The sequence below is a fragment of the Hippoglossus stenolepis genome, chromosome 13 (assembly GCF_022539355.2).
Source record: "Hippoglossus stenolepis isolate QCI-W04-F060 chromosome 13, HSTE1.2, whole genome shotgun sequence".
Classification (NCBI taxonomy): Eukaryota; Metazoa; Chordata; class Actinopteri; order Pleuronectiformes; family Pleuronectidae; genus Hippoglossus; species Hippoglossus stenolepis.
In genome coordinates, this window is record NC_061495.1 from 9,103,377 (window position 1) to 9,131,285 (window position 27,909).

At 41.5% G+C, this 27,909-nt stretch overlaps 1 protein-coding gene across 1 annotated transcript; it reads right to left on the bottom strand.

The window, feature by feature from the left end:
• Positions 1-677: 677 nt before the first annotated feature.
• htr1fa (5-hydroxytryptamine (serotonin) receptor 1Fa) lies at positions 678-26,880 on the bottom strand. Its single transcript, XM_035175528.2, has 3 exons — positions 26,753-26,880; positions 3,222-3,347; positions 678-2,836 (listed from the first exon to the last, which is right to left on the bottom strand). Exon 3 carries the CDS (start codon positions 2,833-2,835, stop codon positions 1,639-1,641), a length of 1,197 nt encoding a protein of 398 aa, XP_035031419.1. The 5' UTR covers position 2,836; positions 3,222-3,347; positions 26,753-26,880; the 3' UTR covers positions 678-1,638.
• Between the last annotated feature and the right edge of the window lie 1,029 nt (positions 26,881-27,909).

A 27,909-nucleotide genomic window follows, 5' to 3' on the forward strand; every position in this document is an offset into this window, starting at 1 on the left:
AGGCTGTTCTGAGAAGATGCACTCGTGACTGGGCAAAGGCAGACTTAGTGTGCGGAAGGGAGGGAGATGAAGGGAGAAGAGAAAGAGGATGAGGGTAGCGATGAGGGACTGAGGATGAAGGCTGAGGGGAGGGATGAGGGAAGGAGGGTGAAGGGATGAGGGACGGAGGATGAACGGATGAGGGAAGGCACGAGGAAAGGAGGATGGAGGGAAGTGGGATGAAGGGATGAGGGAAGAAAGGTGGATGAGGGTAGGGATGAGGAAAGGAGGATGATGAGGGTAGGGATGAGGAAAGGAGGATGGATGAGGGTAGGGAGGAGGAAAGGAGGAAAGGAGGATGGGTGAGGGTAGGGATGAGGGAAGGAGGATGGGTGAGGGTAGGGATGAGGAAAGGAGGATGGATGAGGGTAGGAATGAGGAAAGGAGGATGATGAGGGTAGGGATGAGGAAAGGAGGATGATGAGGGTAGGGATGAGGAAAGGAGGATGGATGAGGGTAGGGAGGAGGAAAGGAGGAAAGGAGGATGGGTGAGGGTAGGGATGAGGGAAGGAGGATGGGTGAGGGTAGGGATGAAGGAAGGAGGATGATGAGGGTAGGGATGAGGAAAGGAGGATGGATGAGGGAAGGAGGATGGATGAGGGTAGGGAGGAGGAAAGGAGGAAAGGAGGATGGGTGAGGGTAGGGATGAGGGAAGGAGGATGGGTGAGGGTAGGGATGAAGGAAGGAGGATGATGAAGGTAGGGATGAGGAAAGGAGGATGGATGAGGGAAGGAGGATGAAAAGGGTGGGTTGAAGAATCGGAGACGAACAGAGCGTGATGGGTTGATCTGGTACATGCAGGCTGAACAGGTGACAGGTGTGGTCGAGGCGTGGCCCTGCTCCTGAACCTAAGTTAACTTAAGTTCCAGTTGTTGTGAAGTTCATGAAAAGCAAGCGATAACTTCCCATTTTAGATTGTCGAATCAATAATGTCAGCATCATCACCATTATTTATCAAGGACAAATATATTCTATACAGTATTTCTTGGAATGTTTTGTGAGGCTGGATACGCACCACATTCAATGGCTGTCTCTGTTAACGATCACTGTGAAGGTCAGTCAGGTGAACGTCACCCCCCGTCAACAACATGGCCACAGAAAAATCACAAGCTGGTCTGCTGTGGTGTTTCACACATTTATTTCAGCCAGCAGATAGAAGGGAGGACATTAGATGGAATGGACATAATGGGTGAGCTATTTCAAGACCTTTACATGGAGCTGATCACCAAACACTCTGGACACAGACCTCAACAGGTCAGCAATGGCCCATTTTCTAAAAAAAAGTCCCACATGTCGGTGTCCCTTCACACATGCACACCAATTAACATCAAGGGGATCTCAGGCTGTTCTATTAATAGCATGGCGTGGATTTCAATGCAGAGCCTTGCTGCGGAGCTCATTGCTGAGCAAGTGCCATGGAGGCGGTCCAAATGCCCGGTGCAGTGTCTGGAAGTCGTTGTTTTCTGAGGTTATTCTCTCTCAGGCGCATTCAAGTCAATACTCAATCAGTCATTATTCTCTGGCCACCAGTTAGTTAGTCTGTATCCTCCCAGTTTTGTGTAGACGGTGTATGGGCATCACTGTGTACCATTGTAACCATCAGAGGTAATGACTGCACCTAACAAGTCTTTGGAAAGCTTTTTTGAAGTCTTCATTAAAGATGGTGTAGATGAGGGGGTTGATCAGCGAGTTGAGATAGCCCAACCACGTCAGAAAGTCGGCCATCTCCATTGACGTACTGCAAGCACTGCAGGTGTTGACGATGACCTCCTTGACAAAAAATGGCAACCAGCAGATGACAAAGGCCCCTATTATCAACCCCAACGTGGAAGCCGCTTTGCGCTCCCGTGAGCCAGAGATACGCGGTCCTTGGTAAAACTGGCTTCGACGTGACTCACTGCGCGAATCTTGGCGGCGTGACTTGGAACGGAAAGCCTTCGACGAAGCACGCATCCGCTCGCGTGGAGGTTCCTCGGTTGAGGGCTCAGAGGTAGACTTCTCCGGTGGACTTATGGGCTCTGGACTCCGAGGCCCCTCATCAACATGGCCGTCTCCAGCAGGGTAGGACGAGGGGATCATGCTCCCATTGGTCATGCATGAGTGACGGCTGGCTCGGCTGGCCTCTCTGCGCATATAGAGGGTCTGTGCGGCCCGGTAGATTTTGTAGTAGAGGATGAGGATGAGCAGCAGGGGGATGTAAAAAGCTCCAAGGGTGGAATACAAGGTGAAAGCCATGTGATGGTGGACGATGATGCACTGGTCTTCGTAGTCTGCGTCCCCGCTGTAGTGCCGCCACAGTAGAGGAGGAAGTGAGATTAGGATGGACAAAAACCACACCAATGCTACCATCGCGCCGGCCCTGGCCCCTGTGCGTATGCGAGAGTACTCCACTGCATCAGTGATGGCCCGGTAACGGTCGATGGCGATCGCAGCGAGGTGCAGGATGGAGCATGTGCAACAGGTGATATCCACACTCAGCCAGATGGTACAGAACACCTGGCCCATGACCCAGCTCTCTTTCTGGATGTAGACGATGCTGAAGGGCATGACCAGCACCGCCACCAGCAGGTCGGTCACTGCTAAGGAGCAGATGAGGTAGTTGGCTGGGTGGTGCAACTTGCGGGTCACTGCGATAGCTGTGATCACCAGGCAGTTGAAGAATGTCGTCAGGATGGCCAGTACAGACAGGGTCAGCGTGAGCAGGGTCTTACTGGGAGGGAGTTTATTGGTATCCAGTGAGTCATAACCCTCGCTGCTTGTAGCAAACACCCCTTCAGTGGAATTGAGGAAATCCATTCTGCAAGCAGAACGTAAAGACGTGTGCGTTAGACATAATGGAAGCTTAGGGAAACCACGCTGTTTAAAATTCTTTATTTGGAGCAGATAAATGATTTAAATATTGTTTTTTCTCATCTCTTCATCATGGAATTTAAACAGTCAACTTTTAAACATGCTGCTAAATTCACTTCTTTTATTCTTCCCCCTCCGCTTCTACTTTGAAACATTCACACCAGTAATTTTGCTTTCTGAACTTCATACATAAAACATGTCAGAGTGGATGAAAGGACGGCTTTCATTCAGAATGTGCCTTTTAGAGATAGTACACTTTAAAGGTCTCGAGACATGAAATGGTTGGCGGAGCTTTGACAATCTTTACTTCAAATCTGCCCACAGAAGTTTACCTGACTATACGGCCTGCAGCTCAGGTCTAGTTGCATCCAGTTGGTTCAGTGTGCAGCAGAAGGTCTGCTCTGATCTGCCCCGCCCACCAGCTCTGCCATCGCATTCCTCCGGTCACTCACCGACACCTGAAGGAGAAAGAGAACGAGAGGGAGGGAGGGAACAGGAGAGAGAGAAATCGTGACAGAAAGAGAGAAAGGGAAAAAAACATCTTAGTGAAGATGCAGCCAAGGACAAGTACAGTTACACAACAGAAAAAAATGATTGCAGATGCAGTTAAACACACACACACACACACACACACACACACACACACACACAAATAAAGACACACACACCAAAATTATGGTAATCATGAATATAAAGAGTGTTGATTGAACACTAATTCAGAGACGGCCACTATGATTAAATCAAGAAAGCTCAGGTACGACTGTCATCGCAGCTCTCGTTCACTCGCATTGCATCGCTCAGTATCCTGAAGACATGAGTGGGAACTGTTGCTATAGAAACCCACGGAGTACAGTAGTTTTTCCTCAATGTGGCGATGGAGCAGAGGCAGCCAAACTCTTGACTGTCAGGTCTCTGCTGAGACCGCTCCATGCCCAGACGGTACGGTCCGCGGGCAGGCGGGTTGGTGAATGAAGCTCTGAGGTTACACAGCCAAGAGAGCTGAGAGATTTCAGTTCGGTTAACCATCACACAAGGCAAAGTGCCTGCTAATATAATATATGCGGTAACTGTCGCTTCACAGCAAGAAGGTCCCTAGTTTGAAATCCCAGTTCCCAGTATGAGTTTGCATATTCTCCCCGTGTCTGTGTGGATTTTCTCCTGGTTCTCCAGCTTCCTCCCACAGTCCATAGACATGCTGAATGTGAGATTTGTTTGTCTCTGTACGTTGGCCCTGCGACCTGCTGGCGAACTGTCCAGGAAGTACCCCGCCTCTTATCCAATGTCAGCTGGGATTGCCTCCAGTTCCTCCCCAACCCTCAAATGATAAGCGCTACAGATAAAGGATGGATGGATGGACGGATGGATGTTGGACCATAGCAAGGACACCGAAGGGAGGGAGGGGTGTTCAGAGGGCTGCAACACCCTCTACTGATGAGGGGTTGTAACTCCAAAGCCCAAAAAGTTAACCAACTAATGTTAAAGGTTCAGTGTGTAGAATTTAGCGACATCTGATCACTTTCAACTAAATCTTGCACACTGAACCTTTATTAATTAATGTGACAGATGAATTTAGATGCGATTTCTGGAAGAAGAAAAAAAGTTTAGTTTCCTCTGTGTTGTCGTGTTAAAAGCAGTTAAATCTTCTTGGCAATTTTAATTATTAGAAAAATCTTGACTGTTACCCTGTGCACTGTATTTAACACTACATTTTTATAAAGACTTTCTCTCAGCACCTCCAACTCCGACTGACTTTCAGCATCCCTGGACCATAGCTACACCATCACTGGTGGAAAACCTTACTCTATTATGTAAAGCTCCAGGTAGCATCAGATCAAAAAAATCTAGGTGAAACTGTGGCATTTTAATCTCCATCACAATATTGACCATCTCACCTAATATGCAGGTGAAACTCACCAAGAGCAGTGCAGAGGCACATGACGTGTATTGTTTTAAGGCCTCATTCAGTAGTGTGGGCACATGCCGCCCCTGTGCCAGACTGATTCATGTGCATCATCTCTGAAAAATGTTTCACTGTAGAAAATAGATCACATTTCTGCTGGTTATAACACACGTCGACACACTTAAGCTTATGCATGGTTAACTATTTGCTACTTTGACTTCAAGTGTCTTTGTACTTGAGAGTCTTGTCGATAAAGACGGTAACAATCAGGCAGTTCTACGCTTCTTTCCATTTACCCTCAGATCAATATGGAAGAAAATGTTACTTAATATGCAGATTACTTTGCACAGATAGATAGATGATAATTACAGCTCCACCTCTGCAGCACTTTCAGGCATCTGAAAACAATTACTCCTGTCAGTGTTTTTTTCTCATATGTATAGTTTAATATACACAGTTTGGGTGTGTTGAAGTGCAGTGTGTCTCTGTACATGCTCGTAGTTTGTAAATCTGGCAACTGACGGCATGGGTTGCGTCAGCCCTGTCATTACACGCAACAAAGAAATCATATGCTTTTGTCTTACAATGCTCCAAAACCGAGGCTCTCTGCTCAAGGCCGTGTGAAGATCAGCTCCAGTGAGAATCTACTCTGTGCTTTACTCAGAGAAAAACCCAGCACCCTCATGTAAACCCAGCGCCCTCATGTAAATCAGAGAAAACAGCTTCATTTCTACACTAACCACATTGTTTTAACATAACCCAGTAACGTCTCAAGTTGTTTTTTAACGTTGTTGCTGGTGGTCTATTCATTATGTGTAGGTTAAGATAACAGATAACCAGCTCCTTTGTAATGTTCGGTGGGTTTCATGCTCTGCAATATTAGCATATCTATGCAGCATTCAAATCACTGTACACATTTTCAAAATCCCCTAAATTTCAAATGCAAGGTTATTATGTGGCACCAGATACAGGTTGTGCAGATAACAGGACGGCTGACAAAGCAGGGACATGTTGGAAATATTTAAATATTTCCTCGACTTCCAGAGATGAAGACAGATTATTCTCTGCACACACGCACGTGCAAGCAGCGGCTTCACTCTGATTTTCCAAGTCACACCCAAAAAGCGTCAGGGGGGGGGGACAGGGAAACTGCGCGGGTTCCGTGGAGTCGCTCAATCTCTGAGATATTGAGATATGAAAAATAATATGACTGTAGCAACACAAGAGGCCACCACAAGTTAATGTTTATCTAATCTCATCTGCTGTATCTGTTTCATTTGGTGGACAGGAAAAAACAAAATGCTGCAAGAGGGAGACTCTCTCAGGTAAATATTGGTTTTGTGCCGGCTTACTGAGCAGAAAGACATTTTATTCAGAAGTAAATATTAATCTCAGCTTTCTGAAAGAGAAAAGGCACCCCACACAAAAACACAACACGTTGCATACTAGAGTGGATTTTTTGGAAATGTTAATAGCATGGGATAACAGGAATAAGTAAAGGGCTCACTGTAGGACTATCCACTTCTGCTTTACATTTCCATAATATTCCAATGTTCTTTTCTTTTTTCTTCAGCACCTATTAATTTTTAATCACATTTTGACAGATGGGAGTACTTTATGCAGATCAGAAACCACTAGCAAGAGAATGTAGCTCGATATCAAGGAAGAATAAAAAGCTAAGTATTTTCGATAACAATGACTTGCATGTTCTCAAACCCACTGACATGCGAGTCATGACAGGGAGATATCGTCCCCGTCGCTGTGAGAGAGCTAAACTACTGTCATGTCAGTTTTACAGCAGTTGCCATTTTGCACTTATTAACCTGTGTCCTCGTTTCAAGCTTTACTGGATCACTTCATGCGTGTCAATGCCGGGATTTCACTGCACACGCATGACGTCACCATCTCTCTCTACCTGCTTGATGCAGATAGAAGTATTCGCTGGAAAGATGCCCCCCCCCGAGGACTGAATGAGATAGAAATGGTTCAAGCACTCACGGGGTCCAAACCTGGCTGTGCAAGAGTATTAGGGTCAGGCATGAAAAAATGAAAAGAGAAGAGGAAGATGTTGTTTTCTTTCCATTTCTGCATTTCGGGAATGTAAAGGAAAAAACTGAAGTTGCCGAGATTGAAGTTGTAATGATGAGAATAAAATCGAAATGCCAAGAAAAAGTCCATCTGCATCAGAGGAGGATTTGCAAGGTTGAAATGTTGAGAATAAAGTCGACATGTTGAGAATAAGCTTGAAATCACGAGAAAAAAAATCTCAATGCCGAGAAAATCGTCAAACTGCATTGACGGAGAATTTATCTTGCACATCAAGAATAAAGTTGAAATGATGAGAATAAAGTTAAAGTTACACGAATAAAGTTGAAATTACATAAAAAAAGTCGAGATGTCAAGAAAAACATCAAACCACATCGGAGGAGAAATTGAAACGTCAAGACTGAAGTCAAACTTTTAAGAAAATATCAAACTAACATTATCACATAGCCTCTGCAAAATGCCTTTTGTTGTTGAATCTGTGAAATTGTTTTTCCGAATCAGTTTTAGTATCAAGGAAATTCTTTCTCTCTTGACAGAAACACTGTGCTGATCGGAATTTGGTCTTTGAAAAGATTGTGTTGAAAACTAAAATCCCACAGGCTTGTAAAGATGGAACACTGACAGCTCACATAGCTGTCAATCACAAACCTCTCTCCTCCCTCTGGATTGGATGGACCAGAGGAATTTACTTTATTCTCCACAATTCAACCTTAATCTTGAAATGCAAAAAAATGTATCTTTATCTTATTTAGTTCGAGTTTATTCTCGAAAATGCATAAGGTGTTAAATCTTCTTTCTCCCTCTTTTTTCTTATGCCTGTCCCTAATCCGTTACATAGCAAGTAGTGTATGATTATAATCATCTTGCTTGTTGTGCACTCATAAGAATATATAGAATTTGTGCACTGGACATGGTTCTTGTTTTACCACAGTCACTGTTGTGTTTGAGTATTTTTAACCAGCTTCAATTGATACAATACGTTGCACACATCTGGATGTTTTTGTCTTAGCGTGTTTTGTCTGCAACATCACTTTTAGTTCTATCTAATGTTGAACAAAATGGTTTAAGGCATTTTGTAAAATGCTTTGCTAAATACACAGTTCTCTCTAAATGTACTATATGTGATTTTTCTCTGCTGGGAGCGGGTGTTTGTGGAGGTGGTGATAAACGTCACTTGCCAAGAGCTTCAGCCATCTTTGCATTTGCAAGACAAGAGCTTTACAATACGGCCTATGGGCAACGCTATACGTCTTCATCCTCTCACGCTGAACCGAGGCCACACCGGACGCTAGTGACTCACTAACACAAAGTACTATTGAAGACAGCCAGGGTTAGCTGCTGTTCTAATTATAGCAGAGGGGCAAGGAAGTGTTAGCAATAGAAGCTGAACAACAGTTATTATTGGTTTTGCTTTGCATTGCTTGACAAGTAAAGGATTGACGTTTCATACTTGACTTCCACAGTTTCCTCTGAACTGATAATTAAACTGATGTTAATGCAAACAATGGATGAATAGCAATAGCAAAAATATATATTTAACATCTTTAAAAGTTTAACCACAGAACAAAAGATGTTATCTGCTTGATAGAAAAGTTCATGTTGAGTGTATGTGCACTGTAGAGTTCAACTTTCCACATCACACTTGTGTAAGTTGCGTACTGGACCATGATTTGCTTCTGTGCTTGCTGGGATCACACAAAGTCCTGCTCGTATACATGCACAACCTAAAGTCTGATATAACATGAGCAAGGCCTTTGAATGTGCAGCTCCGAATATACACCATTCTGCATTGAGAAGGATAAACATCCAAGTAACAATAAGCAAAACAATCAATTATATTCGTGGGCTGGATGGTGCCTTTAAGGAGCTTTTGTGCAGGCTGAAGAAATAATCATCTATCATCGACCTGCTGGGCTGAACGTCGCCTGTTGTTCATTCTCCAAAGCATCTGTACGTCTGAGCCTCTCTCTCTCATATGGCGACTGCATTTATAAATATCTTGTTTAAATGTCTCTCTGAGGTGAATACATTTTTTAGACGGAGGCCTCCAGGAATTAAATGCACAGGGTTTCCACACGGTCTTAAGTGGTTTTAAGTGTTATTTGTGATTTGTGTGTTCTTTCTCAACAGTACAGATACAGGCTTGCTGTAATAAAACTACAAACAAGACTATTGTGGATCTGATGGTCTTGGATACTGTCTCTGCCTTTATCATGTGACATAACATGGGGTTTCAATGGTTATTGGGTTATTTAATTTGAATTTAACTTGTCGAAACATGCAGAGACCCTGATGCAGTATAAACCCCAAACTTCACTATTGTGCACATGTGGAGCTTGAACTCACTAACTTGACACACAAGGCAGCCATTACAATGACTACATTACAAATGACAAACACATCCAGCACATATGTCTCATGATCTCGTGACTACACGCGCAGCTTATGAACAGGACGTGCCATTTGGCTCATTATCGCCTCTAATGTTAAACATGAATACAAGAGAGAAGAAGGTAAAGAGCAATTTTCACAGTTTCAATTTAAATAAAGACAAATGAATTCCAGCAGTACATGCAAATTGAGTACAGGTCACGAAGCGAACAGAGCAATCTGTCGAAAGCAACCGCAGCACTTGGAAGCAGATTCACAATAACAGCTTTGTCTCGTCGCAGATGATGGCAAGGATCCCTCACTCACTGCTAAACAGGCTGAGATTAGTTTTTGTCCAGTTGTGCATCAGTAATACAGAGAGACTGCACAGAGGAGGTCGTGTTTTGCATGACTGGAGTATAATCACCATCTGTCACCATTCTGACACCAAACAACAAAAACAGCGATTCGGTGTGGCTTCGAGAAAGTGGAGGCAAGTAATGAGATTGACTGATCCCCAGTGCAACACAGTAACCCCATTATAATTTCAAGTCACTATAGCCTAGCACAGTTCAAATGTAACTTCACCAACACAGCTCCTGCTTAGTGATTTCACCAGCAGTCATTAATGCTGTAATATGTGATACAGCCAGTAGGCGATCTGTAAGGAAGTGACAGGGGATGCCACCCCCTTTAAACCAATATGACCAAAACACCATCCCCTCTCAGCCCCATGACTTATGACAGAGAGGGCTGCGTGTGCATGTGAATATGCTGATCATTAGCAGCACCGGGTGAAATCCTACCCGTGTTAAAACATCCATAAATATTTTACTGTCTTCGTCAGGAAGGCAGGATTCAGCATTAACTCAGTAGTAAGGCTGGGCAATAAACATGTTTCGAAACCGACATTTATAACCTCTAACCGACACTAATCTTGCTCATGTCACGTAATTCCTTTAGTACTTTCCCTGATGCCTGCATTCACAAACATACAGGTTTCCTCTACGTTCATTTAGATGGGGATAAAATAATCGTTCATTAATCGTAATCGAGCTAAAATAATCATGATATGAATGCATGGTTCTCTAAAGCAGCGATTATGTATCTGCACCTCCAAACAACAATCAGCTCAAAAAGTCATTCATGGGGAAAAACATTCCAGAGTAAAAAACTAGAAACTCCGTCCATACGTTGTTTTCACACAGAAACACACACTGAGGTGAAAACAATAGTGAAGCATGAATGAGAACCAAACTGTACAGAATCGATAACCAATCCAAGTTTAAAAATCGATCTATACAGAGCTGTAATCTATAAACATGTCATTACAATGGAAAAATATGACAACTAACTTAACTCATGTTCTCTTTCTATTTTGACTAATGTTCATGGCCCTGTAACTGGAAACATGAGAAAACCCTGCCTTAATAAAAAGCCTGCTGCAAAAAATAAAAATGTATATTTACTGATTACTTTAATAGTTATAAAAACAGGATTTTAGTTGGTTCGGTTGGTGTAGCCTAGAGGATGTGCAGGAAAGAAACAGTCTGATTAATTATTCTACACAATAATGGGAAGAGTTCGCTAAAGGCACATATTTAGATCCACATCGACAAAACAGGTGTAATGAGATTAAGGCAATAAACGCCCCTAAATCATTCTGTGCTGAGTTTAAAATGATTGGGTGGGTGTTTAGAGGGGCCTGGCATCCACCGTTTCATTAGAGGGCATTTCCATTCTATTGATTAAGTCCCTTTGAAGGCAGCATGACTGGTACCATGTTTGATTTCCAGTGTTTAATGTGAAAGTGCAGCATCAAAGCACATTATCATTAAACATTCTGCTCCACAGTTTAGCTTGATGAAAGCACAGAGCCCTGCACACCAGTTGGCCTTGAAGCAACACACTGCAGAATAACCACACAATCCTCTGTGCGTCGAGCAGAAGGCAGGCGCACACGTCTGGATCTCCACAGCAGCATTGTGTCAGTGCTGGACAATGGTCTGGCTGCACACATTAACAATCTGCTGGCTTGTGTTTACTTTTTTTAACCAATCACAATAGCTTTGGACAGCGCCGAGCCCGGGATGCAGCGACACTGCCCCTGTGGACTACTTACACATATACAGTATAATGAGGCCATCCCTGTCATTTAAATAATTCCCTCATAGGAAACACACACACACACAGTTGCATGAAACACAACAGCCCAGTCCTACCAATCCTGTTTACTCACCAGGATACTGAGGGAAACAGTTGAGTATTTCTAAAGTAAAAACCCTCATAAACACAGGGAGAAAATGCAAACTCCACACAGAAGGACGGGAATCGAACTGTAAACAATCTTGCTGAGGCCAAAGCGCTAACCATAACTATGGATTCATGTTTATTGTCCTTGTGCACCAATTTGTGCTAGTTTCTTCTGGTCAATAGGAAATTGTATATTATAAATTATAAATTGAAAATTATAAACAAATATATTTGAAATATAAATTTGAATGTTGTTCTCCATCATATATTAACAGAGCAGTTTTATTAGATTTGTCTACAAAAACATGAAAGCTTAAATGATTGATTCAGTTATTATTCAGCGTATTGGTACATTTCTTAATTTTCTGTGCTTTTTCATACTGAATGTCTCTTATTTAATTGCGTCCCACATTGATTTTAACAATTTATACCCCTTTAAATGTGTTTTGACAACCGCCACTGCTTCCATTATGGTAAAGTGTCGTTAATTACTGTGCAGCTCCCTGCGTGATGGAGCAGAAATATAAAAAAAGAGTCAACTAGAAATTGTTCAGCTTGGTGTGAGCCGAGAAGAGGTGAGTGAGTTTACCATGCAGTTGAGAAGAATATGTTTTAAATTTATCGTTAGAAAAATGCAGATCATTTCTCTCAAGACAAAACCCTGCACGTCAACAGTGTAGGATGTGAACCTTTACACAGACAGAATGCAGTGCACACAGTGCAACCTTCACACAAATAAGGAATAAAAAGTCCAGCTACTGAATGAAGAGCTTGACGGGAGAAAAAGATAGTTTTAAGGTTAAAACAATATCGTTTGTCTGACACATGACCGCTGCCATTTATTACTGTCGACAGTAAGTACCAGGAAAAAGGTGGAAATTGTTATCTCCCTTCAAATTAGGGTTAGAGAGCAATGTGGTATTATGAGTTAATGAGAGTATTTATTTAAATATTTAACATGGTGCGTGTGTAGTTGGATGTAATGAATGGCCTGATACCAAAATGTTACAGCTACTGGGTTGGTTAATCGTGCTGATAACGTGTAAAGGTAAGGTCACAGTAAATTAAAAATGTAACTCCACTGGAGAAGAATCAAGATTGGAAAACCTCTGAGGAAAATATCAGCAGCTAAACACATGAGAGGAGCAAGTTGTTTGCCTCTTTCTGAACCGCTCGGCCCCTGAACCCTGAGAAACATCCACACATCCTGCCACGTACGACCCCGCCCGCTAATAAAGATGTTTCTGCCAAACGTGTTTCCGTACATTTTGTGGTAGATTTGCTTGAGTTAATTAGACGCAACCATAATTAATGTACAAAAACAAATGAGATAAATGGAGCGGCTGCTGTGAGTTATAATTCTCTGTGATCTCAGCATTATGGGTAAACACTTTCATTGCAGTGGGGAGATGAAAGAGGACATGTCATTAAATGTCTATAAATACTGCATTTCTGAATATACTATGCTTTTTTATATGGACCGCCCATTAATTACACTCCTTTGATTCAAAGTTAATATCACAAATACTCATTTGGACCAAACTAAAAAGTACACGTCAAATACATTTTCTCAAAGATGGTTTTAGTAATGTGTCTTGTCTTATCACACAGTATGTCCAACTAAATGTTTTCAGTAAGTTTGGTTTGATTAGTTATTTTATGCCATAAAATCCAGGAGAACATCATGATTGACAGCTGAGACTGACTTGCGATTGGTCGATCCATCCCTGATCACTACTGCGCTGACTCTAGCAGTGTCTCAATTCAGATCGCACCCCGAAGAGGCTGTATTCGAAGACCTATTGCACCACAGGCTGTCCCATTTAGGAGGTGCCTTTCCATCCATGAGAAACATAGGCTCTAATGGGTGGATCCTACCCAGCCCAAACTTTCCCGGGGTTCATTGCACATTGGTGATGAACCATTTTTCAAAGAGGTAATGGCGCCGGCAGCTGACAAGATGTTTGATCCTTTACATTATCATGCTGTCACGCGTCGACTCAACTGAACAGCTAGCAGTACACATACAAAAAAACAAGGGGCTTTAAAACTTTCTTGTAATGTCCAACTGCAGCTCTTTTGCTAGGCTACATCAATAAGGGCGGGACAAGCAGGTGAAGCCGATTACATAAATCCTCAGTAGACCAGACCTTCTCAATTCGGTTTGACCTTCAAGGTCTACACGGCCCACAAAGATCGCCTCCTTCATGAGCTACGGAGACAACGTCCTCCAAAGGATGTAGCCCCTGAGATTAGACACTACAGGCTCCAAATGCACAAGATGGCAGCGTTCGTGTCCAGGATATTTTGGTGTTATTTCTGGATAGAGGGAGCAAGTGGAGATGTTTACTAGCTCTATCACACATACAGGCATATAATTATACCTAGGTGTTTTGATTATGACTATGAATAGTAAACAGTTTAACTCTGTTTAAAACCCCTTGTGCTCTATTTCAAAATAGCATAAACAATCCCCAAACGCTAAATACTGACTTAATCAGCCACATGGATTTAATTAAATTGCACCTCGTGCATAGTTCCTGAAACCTGCAGGAGCTAATATCCTCTGCCCGTGTTCACTTATTTCCACAAGAGTTACGCTGTAATGAGGGCACCTTAGTGTAAATGGCAATGACAATGAAACAGATGGCTAAACTGATGGGTGGTCCATGTGGAGAATAAAAAAACTAACGCACACACTGATTATGTAGAAATGCAATACTCATAGTCGTTCATTGGCATGTCCTCTTTTTATCCCACCACTGCAATCTTGTTCTGTTTTATTCTGACATCAAGGAAACATCCTCACAATGAGAACGATAATTCAGATGTTTGATTTTTAAAGCGTTCAGCTGTCAGGGCTTTTGGCTCAAATGTCCTTCAGATGTCAGCAGCAGAAAGATAAAAAAAAAAACTCCCTCATTCCAACATCACAGATGTCATTGACGTGACATAAATGTGACATTGCTGGAGTGTGGCTCAATACGCTGCATCAAGAGTTTGCTTGGAAACAGAGCCATTGTTTCAGTAAGTCTCCTTGGAGTTGTTTGGTGCATATCAAGGTTGGGCGGGCAGAAGTCACCCCCACATACTGTGGAGAAATTAATCAAAATGACGTGGAGAATAAGCCCTTTCTTGGTGCACATACTGTATATGATATTTGAAGGTAACTCTGTTTTTGTGACAAAGGGGGCACGGAGAACTTGTTGTGAAAAGCACTGACGCTTTGTAGCATATATTAGAAACGTGTCGATAGAAAAACATGATAAACCCTTTATGAAAAACTAAATGAAATTACTGAATTCCCCCTTTGATTCGCTGCTGACTCAAGCTGCAGGCTCTTCACTGCAAACAGATGAATGATTAGAACCCGCAAGGTGAAGGAAAAAGCTTTGAACGCTACAGCCTGCGGTGATTGAAATGTGCTTAAGAATGTCTATCTTAGCCACGGGGGTTGAACAAATCACAAATTACTTATTGGATTACAGCTTTCTGGCTGCATCAGAACACATTTTCAGCAGGTATTAAGCTCTGGAACAAACTCTGAGTGCATTTGTCTATGCTCGGATCGACACCAGCCGTGCCCACAGCAGATGCAATGAAAATGTTCAATGAGAAGCAGGTTAGGTGGGGGGGGAGGATATGGGGGCCAGGGCTGGTATTTAGAACACATCGGTTCACATAAATATATGGAACACTACTCCGTGTGTCAGTAAAACCAATAGAGCTCAACAGTGTGGTTCCAGAAGTAAAAATCTAATTTTCATTACCAGCCATAATATTTTGACCATCCAAGGTAGATTTACCACAAGATTGTGAAATTAATTTTTTTTTGCCATAGAAGTCACAAGTCCCTTTATCAGCTACGTTTTAAGGAAAACATGTTTTGTTGTCGTCCAGGTACGATAACCACAGAGCAAACACAATTTCTAACATGTTTTGAGTTTTTTTCAGTTGAGGAAAAGAGTCCAAAGGAGTGAAAGTCACTACAGCAAGGTTCAATTCAAGAGGAAGTGCACTGGAAGTCATTGAAAGGGATCATTCGGAATGGTTTATGGGATACGTAGTTCTTCACTCTTGTACCTTTGCCTTTTTATCTTTTTCCAATTATTTCCCCCCTGCAATTTTCAGGATTGTAGGATAGTCTAGCTCGAGGAGATGGAAGGCAGGCACACTCTGCAAACTTCTTGTTGGTTCTGAGGTGAAAAGTTTAAACACAAATTCAGCTGCTTAAATAGGGCGTTCACACATTCAGCCTGAGCCACAATGAGCAGGCAACTAAGCAGGCTATTCTTACTGCAAACACAATATTATAACCTTGTTTTTTCACGAAAGAAGCTTAGACTTAATATCTCTTTAAAAAGGACATACATTGAAACATATATAATACTGCCTGACAATCAAAATAACAAACTTTCCTCAAGAAAAGAAAACTTGGTTTGCCCCTGTGATGTCATCCGTGACATCACCAATAGAACCAAAAACCAGGAAATTCCGAGCAGCACCATCTCACACATGATCCTGCATGGTGGTTCGGAACAAAGAAACTCATGGTAAATATGAACTACTGAACAATCAAACAAACGTTTAACCGGCAATATAATAAACTAAACTAACTCATAGTTGTGTGTTTACTTTTATATACTCCTGTACATGAACATATTGCCGACACAAACAAACCTGGGATAGTAAGTAATGCAGTGTTAGAAAGTTAATGGTAAATTATTTTTACGTACGTCTTCAGTTTGACAGATTACAGCATATAAACACGTATAAAATGCTCTTCAGAATTGCTTTGAAGGCGTAATTGAATATGTGTACTTTATATTATTTGCTGTAGTTTGATTTCTCCTTTTTAACCTATGCACTATATATAAAATTATTATTATTATAGGTAGAGGAGAAGAGGAGAGAGGCTTTATTGATTCCTGGCAGGTAAATGCACATTACGGCTGTGCAGGACTCAGGAGGTCAAAGAGGTAAGTACAGATAAGAGAAATTATGGAAAAATACAATGTGGATATGTTCTTATGGGATGAGTCTCTGTTGCAACAGCTAGTTACATTAATGCAAGACATAACTTACACTGCAAAGAAATCCACCACATGTCATACAGTAATATAGTTTTGTTTATATAAATTGTATATAGCGGATATTTGGGTTAAAGTGCCTCTTATTCTTATACTCCTCCAGTGTTTTAATATGTCATGCAACATTGGATTTTTTTCCTTCTTCCTCTGTTTGTATGATAATAACAAAGATGTATTTGAAATGTCAGAGTCGGAGCCGATACATTATTGGATTATCTCCATGTGACACAGGCTCGCAGCTACTTTAGCAACCTGTCATTCCTGCAGACTGGAGCCATCTCCTACTGATCAGGATAGACCGAATGTGAGAGTGAGGTTCTCCTTTCCTGACAGAGGAAAGAGGACATGGTGCATGATAGATGAAAACGAATGGCGACTATAGACATTTGCATTTTCTCCTCATCGATATACTTAGTTTATTTCTATACTTATATTGTTTTTATTCTTTGTTGTTGTAAATTTGGAGAAATATCTGGCACAAGAATTTCCTTTGGGAATAATATAGTCCTGTCTTGTCTTAAATGATGGTGGTTTTCACAAAGAAATAGGTAAATGGCAATACATGTAAAACAAACCTAAACATATAAACCTAATAATATATGTAAAATAAACCTAAATATTGCAGATAATTTAAATGTGATGAATATTGTGTCTTGTAACATTTAAATAAGGAACCAGCAGTATTTTTTACCTCTTGCATGCTTTATTTAATGACCTCACCTTATTGTTTACAGGTATTAAATTCTACTTTGGAATTACAGAGTGTCTTGTTCGCTGTTGCTTCTGGGATTTCATACTCGAAACTGTCTATTGACAAAATGCGCAATAACATTATATCTCAACACTCAGTCATAATCTAAAACCACTTAAGGAATCATCTAAAGAGATTGCGGTAATGAGATTACATTAGAGTAATTGTAAATAAGACAAAGAGGAAGTCAGTTAATGGAAGCTTCTTGTAAACCAAACATCGACCCAACCCTTTCTGATCAGAAATGTGATTATCCACTCATTGAATGATGTCAGACAGCAAACCTCAAAAATAATACATATGTGGAAATGCTCATTAACTTCTTCACTAATGCATCATCTATTTGATCATTTATCTGACACCAAATCTTTATTAGTTTAACAAATCCCTGCCCATCAGGCCAGGTACTGCTATGTGCCCTGGGTTTTCTGTGGAGGATGTTTCACTTACATTAGTTTTATACTTTCTAAACAAACTCTTGATTTAATCTACAGCTTAAAAACATATTTCCAGAACTAGTTTTGCTGTACTCCATGACCAGAGAGAGGCAGAAATATTCACTTTTGTATTTAAAGTGTTTTGCCATCTAGAAAATCTAGAGGATTTGCTATCAATACATATTGTAATGTGTCAGCATGACAGCGTTCCAGCAAAGATCCAGAGAGCGATATAACTGGGCCTAAAAGCTCAGGTAACCAACTTACAGAAGATATACAAATGCATGAAACGAAACCGGCAATTCTTTGGGGACCACAACAGTAACACTAGATGGAGGTACAAGATCTTGCTCTATATATTTATACATATACACACACACACACACACACATGTTTGTACAGCTATCTTAGTGAGGACACTCATTGGCATAATGCATTCCCTAGCCCCTAACCATCCAAAATAAATGCCTAACCCTAACTCTTAACCTAACATAAGCCTAATTCTAACCCTAACCCTTAAACCAAGTCTTACCCCCCAAACAGTCCATTAAAGGTGGGGTCAAAAAGTGAGGACCGGCCAAAAGGTCCTCACTTTCCCAAAATGTCCTCACTCCGTAGGTTGTAGACTCAGACTGGTCCTCACAAAGATAGCTGTACAAGAGCACACACACATATCTTCCAATACATATAAAGTAAACTCTTTGTGCTTTTCAATGATACGACTGTATGGACTGTATTTATATTTCACTTCTCTATTCTTATCAACCACTCAAAGCCTTTTACTATACAAGTCATTCACCCATTCTTACACACATGCATCGCTTCTATTTGCACTTTTTCATCACACATCGTTCACACAGCGATTTAGGGTGTCTGCAGTTCAGCCTGGGCAATACAACAATATCAATTATCACAATATAATTTTCATGGATAGTAATATATCAAAGGTCCAATGTTTATAGATATATTGCTAAAGCGTTGTGCAGGCACAGAGAGGAGGTATAACACATAATTGGTTTATCTCTGATTTGTCCATTGTTTTGCTGTTTATAAAGTGTTTGTTATTCTCTACGAGAAAGGACGAGTTTAAACCACAACATTCACTCAGGAGAAGAAATCAGTCGTTCGACTGGTATGGAAAATGTAATATTAAAGTGTTTGGCCATAACGTCCTAATCTTCAGTGTCTTGCCCAAAAACACTTAGGCTGGAGGAGCTGGGGACCAAATGACTGGCCTCCTGGTTAGTGGACGACCCGCTCTACCTCCTGAGCCAAAATCGCGCTAGAAAGAAAGCAAATCGGTACACATTGCAAGAACTTCATAATATTCAGTTACTGTAAGGCATAAATCACAGACAGCCACATACGACTGCTCATGCAACCTGCATCTACAGCCCTCCCACACATACAGTACAAAGTTAACAGCTACAAAAGTAGCTGAGATGAGGTCACTGCGAATTCTCATGAGATGAGTAATGGACAAATGCAGCACAATCAAGTGTATATATTTTTATATATATAACAGTCTTGCACATGTTCACATCGCTTTTACAATGTCGGATTACGTACTGCTGATCTATCAAGCTTTTAGAGTTTACTTTACAGTTTTGTCCTTAATAGTCAATGAAGAAGTCATCTAATAACTTGTGTCCCCCTCTGAAACTGAGTTAAGTGGAATTACAAGCAGTGGGAATTGATCGACCTTTTAATTGGAACTGCAAAGAACCTCAGGGATGAAGCCAATGGGAAATTTGTATTCAAACCTGTTTGGCCTTATGATAAAACAGCGCAGAACTTATTTTTAAAGAACATAAGAATTCAAGGCTGGACTCGCTACAATTTCCCCACGAGTCCTCGCTCGATCCCTTATCCACCAAGCAATATCCAAACAAATCAGCTCTGATCTTTGACTTCTTGCAACACATTCAGAAAATAAGCCTTCACTGTTTGGTGTTTAAAACAAAGAGCTGTTTACCCAGAAATAAGCACAGACACAAAGGTAATCAAAGGCCATCAAAGAGTCAGCCGTTCCGTCTTTCATTGAAACTTCGGGCTAATATTTTAGAGGGTAAAACAGTTTTGTGTTAAAGGCTCAAAGAAAAGAGTTGGAACTTCAACCATTAGTTTTCATTAGATGTCGAGTTTGTAATAATGCAAAGGTTTTGAGATGAGTCCTTGGTGCAGACCTTGTTCTAAAGGTTGATTTACTTGAAGGCACACGCTGTATGTACCCAGAGTGAATATGTACATTGCCCTGCTGCTAGTTCCTTCAGAAAAACTGATTATTGTATACCATCTTAGCAACTTAATTTTAATGATGGTAGGCGATGTTGATCAGTCAGGCTACCTGTCCTTCAAAAGCTGCAATGAAATGCAGCCTTGAAAGAAACCCTTAGCCTAAACTGCTTTCGGACATGCACTGAACTTTCCAGAGGGGCTGTATGTGAGAGCGCAGCTGTCAGTCAGCTGCTTTGGACATTTTGCAGAACACTTCCTGTCAGGCCCCTTGTTAAATGTCCCGAATCTTGATGACATCTCTTGTGGAAGACACAGATGAAGATGCCAACTTGAAAAGACAGCGAGATTCGAGAGCTTTTGATGATAAGGGCAGACACGTCAATGTGCTGTAAACAAAAACACGTAATTTCTGCAGCCAAAGTTGATCATCATGTCCTGCCTCTGCTTAACTTAGGCGTCATCCCTCTCCTGAATTTCTCCTGTTTCTTGTGTTCTTCATACATCTAAGGCAAACGTTGGAAAATGTTCAGACCCCATGAGCTGGAGTTTATGTCTCAAAACGTCTCTACTGTGTCATTAGCAGCCACTTTGTGACTGTTGTTATGTTCTGGTGATTATTGATTATTATTGATATATGAATTAGAGTTAAACTGTTGTAATCAATGGTCAATGAGTCATGAGGCTGTGGCTTCTTAGACAGTCCTGGATTTCACAGGATTTGTTGATAATATTTAGGATTTAAAATATTCTTATCTTTTTAGAAAAACACCTTGGTGATAAAATAGAAGGTGACTGTCCTCGAAAAAAGTCCTCAGCAGTTATCAAAGAGCGAGAAAATCCATATATGCATTAGGTCGAGATGGATAACTAACTATAATACGAGTTGGTTGTTTCCAGTCTCCATTTAACAACTGGTGTTGTTATTTCTTCAAGCGTAATTATAATTTGCCATGTGTCTTTACTGAAACTACGTCAACAAATGTCGCTAGTCAATTGTTTTTGTGCCTAACGCTAACCAAACCTTTACTATAGTATTGTTGTATCATAAACCAGATTACGGGGACTTGTTGAATGTTACTTTTGCTGATAAAAGATTATTTCCCTGACTGGGTCATTTCAGGGGAGTTTGCAGGACCAGGAAGAAAACATGGGCCAGAGCAAACTTGAATTAATCGGATTCCCTTACATTAACTCACACAAAATTAACATTTATAGAAACAATTGGGTGCATATAAGACTACATGTTTGCTTTTTTTTAATAATATAAAATGATGCAATAAGTACAATATCCTGGAAAATCCTTGGGTGTCCTATAAGTCTCTTTATGCAAAGTGGAACTTTTGATTTGCAATGACTTAGCGTCTTTTGTAACTGGCTTTGCCCTTATTCTTACGGTTAATATGATTTATTTTGTTTACATAGTTGAGGTAGAGCAGCTTTAATTTTCTATAAGGGGAGACAGGAGACTAGGAGGAGAATGTAAATGTCCTGGCTGCCCTTCAGGTTTCTAAAGGACTCAACTTTGTGGGATGAGTCTATGACGCAGTCCCTGAACTGGGACATACCCGCTAGGACATTACATTCTCACGACACACTTTGCATCATAAACCCCACGACATGTAAATGTCTCACATGAGCAGAGTCCCAAACAGTATGTCCTTCACTCCAGCCAACATTTGTTTTATGGAATGTTCGGGACATCGGAGCCTGTGGGTGTCGCTGTCGGGGCTTTAAGCTTTTACTCTTGTTCCATTAAGAGTTAATTTCATATACGGGGCCAAAGGGAGAGGCCATCTCTCAGACATGGGCCACTCTATTAGATGTGCCCAGTTGATGGATGATCTCTTCAGGTCCACTTTAGCCCCTAAAGGTTATGGTTCTACGGCTACTAGTTCACCTTTACAAAGTCGGTTACTGTTTGTCTAGAATTCATTTCTGCTAACAAGACGAAGTGCCGTCAATTTGGTGCTCCCTCCATCTGTCTTATTCTGTTGCCGTGTGTCTACTCTCTCTCTCCCAAACACACACACACACACACAAACAAGAATCCCCGTGGTAGTGCTGTTATGTTTGCTTTATGCCGTCTTCGGTTTGAAGACCTTTCAAATGTCTTCAAAGATCTATGAAAAAAACAATGAGAGCTGCCTAGCATTTGCATACTTTTGGCAAGTAATGTTGGCACAAAAACCTCTCATTTGAATTCTCGTCTGTCATGGATTGGTGACAATTAATTAAACACTGGTTCCTGGAGGCAATGGGTTTTTAAACGTAGCACAGAAGCACATATAGGCAGTTCTTTTCAGAACAGACACATAAGGGAAACCTAGAGCTCCAAAAGACCCTTTTTTCATTGTTTGATTAGGTGAGATGTATACAGACAGATTTTAATTGGGGCTCTCACCTCTGTGCTACGTGAGGGAAAAGCTATACTTTGGATATCTGTCTGGGGTTTATTAGAAGCCGGGGGGGGGGGACAGAAAGTCCCCAAGGGCAGACTCAGTTAAAAGGTCCTTCTTGAATAAGTTTTTTTTTTTTTGGATTACTGTTCTTGTCTCATCAATTTAATTCACATGGTTGGACCATAAGAGAGGAACAGTTCAGACTCAAACAGCATCTGTCCTAATGAAATTAAGCTCTGAAATAAAGACAGCTCTGTCACAGGGAAGGACAAACTGAGATTTAAGAGTAGCAAGCAAGGAAGCACAAGTTAAAAAAAATTCTCATCCACTCAAAGAACAAAAAGGCTTTCCACTTTGCAGGTGGCATCATTTGATTGAACCTGTAGTGCAAACAGCTTCAGCAGTAACAGCAAAACCAGCAGCATAAAAACACAAACAGTGGGCCTTAATTAATTATATCGAGCTGTGGAGGTTGTTCATGTACCAGCAATATAAACTATAAATATTAAAAAGCTTTTAACATTCAAACAAAGAGTTACTTCAGATCCATATTCTGTATATAAGTTTTATATAAAAAAAATAGGATACTGTGAAAGAATTGTGAAAACAAGTGGCCAAAATGAGTTTTCTCCATCAGTTGGCAGGGCTCAGCCTTAAGCCGTTTTCACACATGAACTCCAGACAATGGGGTGCGGAATTTGGCCGACCAGTGTTGGCCCGTATCACCGGAGGCTCTTAAATCTTGTAGTTTTCAAAGTGGATATCTTCTTACATGTCTTCTACGTGTATGGATCCTTTTTTTTTCATCCTGAGATATTTATTTCACATTTGCATCCGTCGCATGTTAGAAACGTCACCAACTCTCTCGTGTTGAATCCTCTGGACAATATCCAGCTGTAATCTCACATGGGCTCACGCTGATATTATCCAGAGTTAAGAAGCTTGCAGGAAAAACTCAAGATTATCCAGGACCTCTGTCTCGGACGTTTGTTATCTCACATACAGCCCCTCCGGATAATTTTATATCATCTAGAGTTCAGTGTGTGTCTTAAAGCAGCTTTGGAGTTGAGGTGAAGAGTTCAGACATCCGGAGGGAGCGCTGAGAGGAATCGCTGCTCCTTTACACTGAAAGGGGGCAGTTGAGGTGATTCGGACATCCAATCATGATGCCTCCTTGGAACCTTTCATTGGAGGAGGCCCTGGGGTAGACCCAGAACTTGCTGGAGGGACTACATATCCCATCTGGCCAGGGGACGCCTTGGAATCCATCAGGAGGAGCTGGAAAGTGTGGCTGGCGAGAGGGACGTCTGGAATATATATCCTACTTGGCCGGGTACCTCCGCGACCCGAGCTGGATGGATGGATGGATGAATTCAGGATGGCAGGTCACTGCATTGATCCAAAAGGTGGCTCCGTGCAGTCCTTGCCGCCCCCATAACAAACAATAAACTTTCAATTCACCACTGAGATCCCTCAGGCTATAAACGATTCCAATTTACCTGAGCACATCACACCCACCCAATATAAACACAGGGGAAAACGCTGGTTAAATATCATTGTAAGAAATACAATACAAATACAGATATGTCCTCTATACTTTCAGAAATGCTGTTACGTTGCAATTCACTGCTCAAATATTCTCCTCATTTCTCTTTCTCTCTCATACATCTGGTATATTTTGGTATAAAGCATGCTGTCTGCAACTTTTTCACCAACCTCTCAATTTTGGGATCTGCAAAGATTGATTAAAAGTGTGAACGGATGCTTTTATCTTTTCCCTCTTGGACTAACCGTAATGCTCTCCGGGAGAATTAGTGGAAAGCTTTTGTGAATGATTGACGTGTTATTTTCCCATCGCACCCCATTTGTTTTTGTTTTTCCATTTGCTGATACTGAATGCTCTTCTCCCTCTAAATCCCACGTTTAGTCCTGTGAGAAGTGAAAATCATTATAATTGTTACTATTAACTCTGTGATGGTAGCACATCTGTCTCTATCTAAAATGGAGACTAAAGCCATTTCTTTACAACTGACTGACATCAAATGTCTCGGCTTTAGAGATATTAAGGTTTAATGGTCTTCACATTTGCCCAATTGAGTGAGTAATATAATTACTGGTGTATCCTGTCTCCAATTATGTCATGAATATGATGGAGTGGTGTTGTTATACCACTCTGTCCACACAAGGTTCATTTCACAAAATATCTCTGTCTAGACGAGAACACAAATATGAATACAAATGCTCAAACAAGCATGCCGGGCCAGTAGGTGGCAACAAAGTCTACATCTACGATCCCTCAAATACCAGAGAAGAACGCTGTGTTTCAAGTAATGTTGGGAAAGGGCTGACGGCTGTGAATGCATGAGACCTCGCAGTGCAGTGTATAGAAACTGGTATATAGACGCCATTGTCGTTGGTGTTTCTGGCGCATGCTCGTTGCACAAAGCAACAGTTGCCGCTTGCGAAGTCAGTTACGACGACGTAGTTTCCCAAAAGCTCGGTTTTACACATGGTTACACAGAAACCACATCTTTTAAATCTGCACATTGAAAGGCGTTTATAAAAAATCTCAATTTCAGTGACTTAAAAGGAAGAGGAGTAAGTTTGCTTTACAAACTATCCGTATTACTGTGGACAGGGCGTCAATGTAGCACGTCGATTTTAAATTGAAAAGCAAACAAACATCATCGCCATATTGTAATTGCAATTCTGGAAAAGCAGGCCTGGCACATCCCTATACACTTGGCTGAGAGCTTCCATCATATGCCTCCTGCTCCGTGGCTTCATATCATCGCTAAGTGTGTCCTTGGTTTGACTGTGCCACTCATCGCTGGTGTCCCCCAGTAATTAAGTACCATAAGTTAATGTGCTTCCTTGTCCATAAGGAGCCCAGTGTGAAGACCCCTTTCAATATTTCATGTCAGTAAATGAAAAGGTTTTTTTTAACGCTGCCCTGCAGTGTGAGGGAAATCTCTGCTTTACTGTGCGTCAATTAAAAACCCTCCCTTAACCATTTCAGACACTACGCATGGACCAGCCCACTATCCTGAGACTTTGGTTCATAATTACATCAGCGCTGCTCTGCCCTCTATGTAGTGAGGTAGGGGAGGAGAAAGGTGGTGGATGAGTGTGTGGTTTGTCCAACTGTCATGCAATTTTATTTACTGTAACCACAAGCGTTCCCTCACCCTCAAGTGTTTATATCACATAAATACAAACATAACTGTTGCCCATCTTCCTTAAGCACGTTTTTTCACCTCACCCTTAACCAGGCTACTGTTGCCATGCACAGAATACTAACGCAGCATCCACTATTGACATTCTTGTCTGTCATGAAGGTTGCAGGGCCACACACAGTTAGATGTGTGTGTGTGTGTGTGTGCTCAGTCATGGGAATGCAGGTACAAAAAGCCTTCAAGTCACTCACCCGTGTGATTCCCTCACTGTCTCTCTAACACACTAACACTTGGCGAAAACAAATGCTGCAACACACACATGCACACACCATCTTTCTCCCATTATTTCTACCACACACACACACACACACACACACACACCCCTTCTCGACCACACGTAGTGATGATGTCGTGGGTTTGATCTTCGTTGGCTTGGTCCCTCAGAGCTTCCTAAGTGGACCCTTTCATCAAAGAACCATTGCAGCAAAACTGGTTCCCAGTTGGATCCCACCACCACGTTGCTGACTTTTAGTCCGGTCTACCTCCAGATGTTGAGCTCAACATGAAACATCGGGCATTCCCACACACACACGCACACGCACACGAACCCGCACACACACACACACACACACACACACAACCACTAGTGAGGCGTTGCTCTCAAATCGACCCCCTGGAAGAAGAGGAATCTCCCCATCATTACCACCTATTAGTGAACCAGGTCCAGGCAATTGGCAGTCAATAGAAACCAATCTAACACAAATCACTTACAGCAGGTAACTGCATGCTGTTACATAATTAAAACCACCCCTGGATTATTAGTCATTGTCTTGAATCTGAGAGGGAAAAAAAACAATTATCGGAGCCACGTTCATAAAAAAATCTGATCATGCATTTCTGCATAAAATCCCACATTATTCTGAAGTCAATTCAGCGCTGACTTTATCATATTATATGCATGGGAATAGTTCTGCTGTGCACAAAGGTGGAGGCACAGCCCTTCAGAGACAACGAGTGCAATAAGGAACCAATTAATTAACATGGCAGCAGCAGCACATTAAAGCCCATATCAATTAAACACAAAACACATGACATGTCCAGTAATTAAACAATCTCAGCTCCACGAATTCAGAGAGCTTCCCTGTCAGCCTCCACACTCCTCATCAGTGTTTAACCCGCTGAGGGGGGGGGAAATGAACTCACCCGGCTTCCGTGGATATAAATGACAGGAGAACGGCAGGCTGTGAGAGAAGAATATCACATTCCCCACTTCAGCCCATTCACGGCACCGCGACGCTCACGCCGACACCCGGTTAGTGTGTGGATGGAGAGAGCGTGTGTGTGTGAGAGAGCGGGGGCGCGCAGAGCGTGAGCGCGCTGCCTGGCCACAGACAGAGCTGAGAGAGGTGCGTCAGTACAAGGAGGAGGTGTGAGGACAGACATGAGATAATAACAGCTCAGCACTCACCAGCAGCGAAGAACCACATCATTGTTTTCTGCAGCAGCATCATCGGTCATCTGATGTGAGGTCAAGCATGTGTCTGTGTGTGACCTAAAACATTCATCTCCTAATATCTGCTACTTCCCCAATTCCATAATAGGGTAGAACATTTTTTAAATATGTTAAATACACTTTAAAACATGTAACTTGCATTTTTGTTCGAAATTTTTTTTCAAATATTATTATTTCCTCACATAAGTTCCTACATCCTTAGAGGCATGTTATATTTTTTTCTTTTGTTTTTTTTAACGTTTTAAGAAGTGGTCACCATTTACTTCAATTGTATTGGATTTGGCTGCAACACTGTTTAGCCCTGAAACCCCAGAAGTGTTTTGTGGATTCAAACACTTCACCCACCGCTCCATCGGCATAGTGTCGGCATTTTTGGGTGAACTATTCACTTAAATACTCAAAATTAAGAAAACCTTTACCAGTCGACTGAAACCATTAAGATTTATTAAAAACCTCTGAATGTCATGATTGTTTGTCAGTTTTTTAATTGTAGAATGTTGCCTTTATAAAGATGGATGACATGACAGCTCCTCAAAAGTGAAGCCAAAACGTCTCAATCGCCACCTGGTGGCTGGCTACAGTATCGGTCATAAACCGTGCATCCTCTATATTAGGGGATGGAACATGGACCAAACTATGAAAATCAAAGTGCACATTAAATTGAAATTAATTTTCTCATATGGATTCAGCCATTTTATGAAGTTCTTATAACAGTGATGTTTGTTTTAGTAATTTTTCCTGTGAGTTTGATTTAATCAGTTATTTGATGCTATGAAAATGGGTTGAAACATGATTGGCAGGTGAGGCTGACTAATGATTGGTCCAGCCGTGTTTCAATGGTATTTCA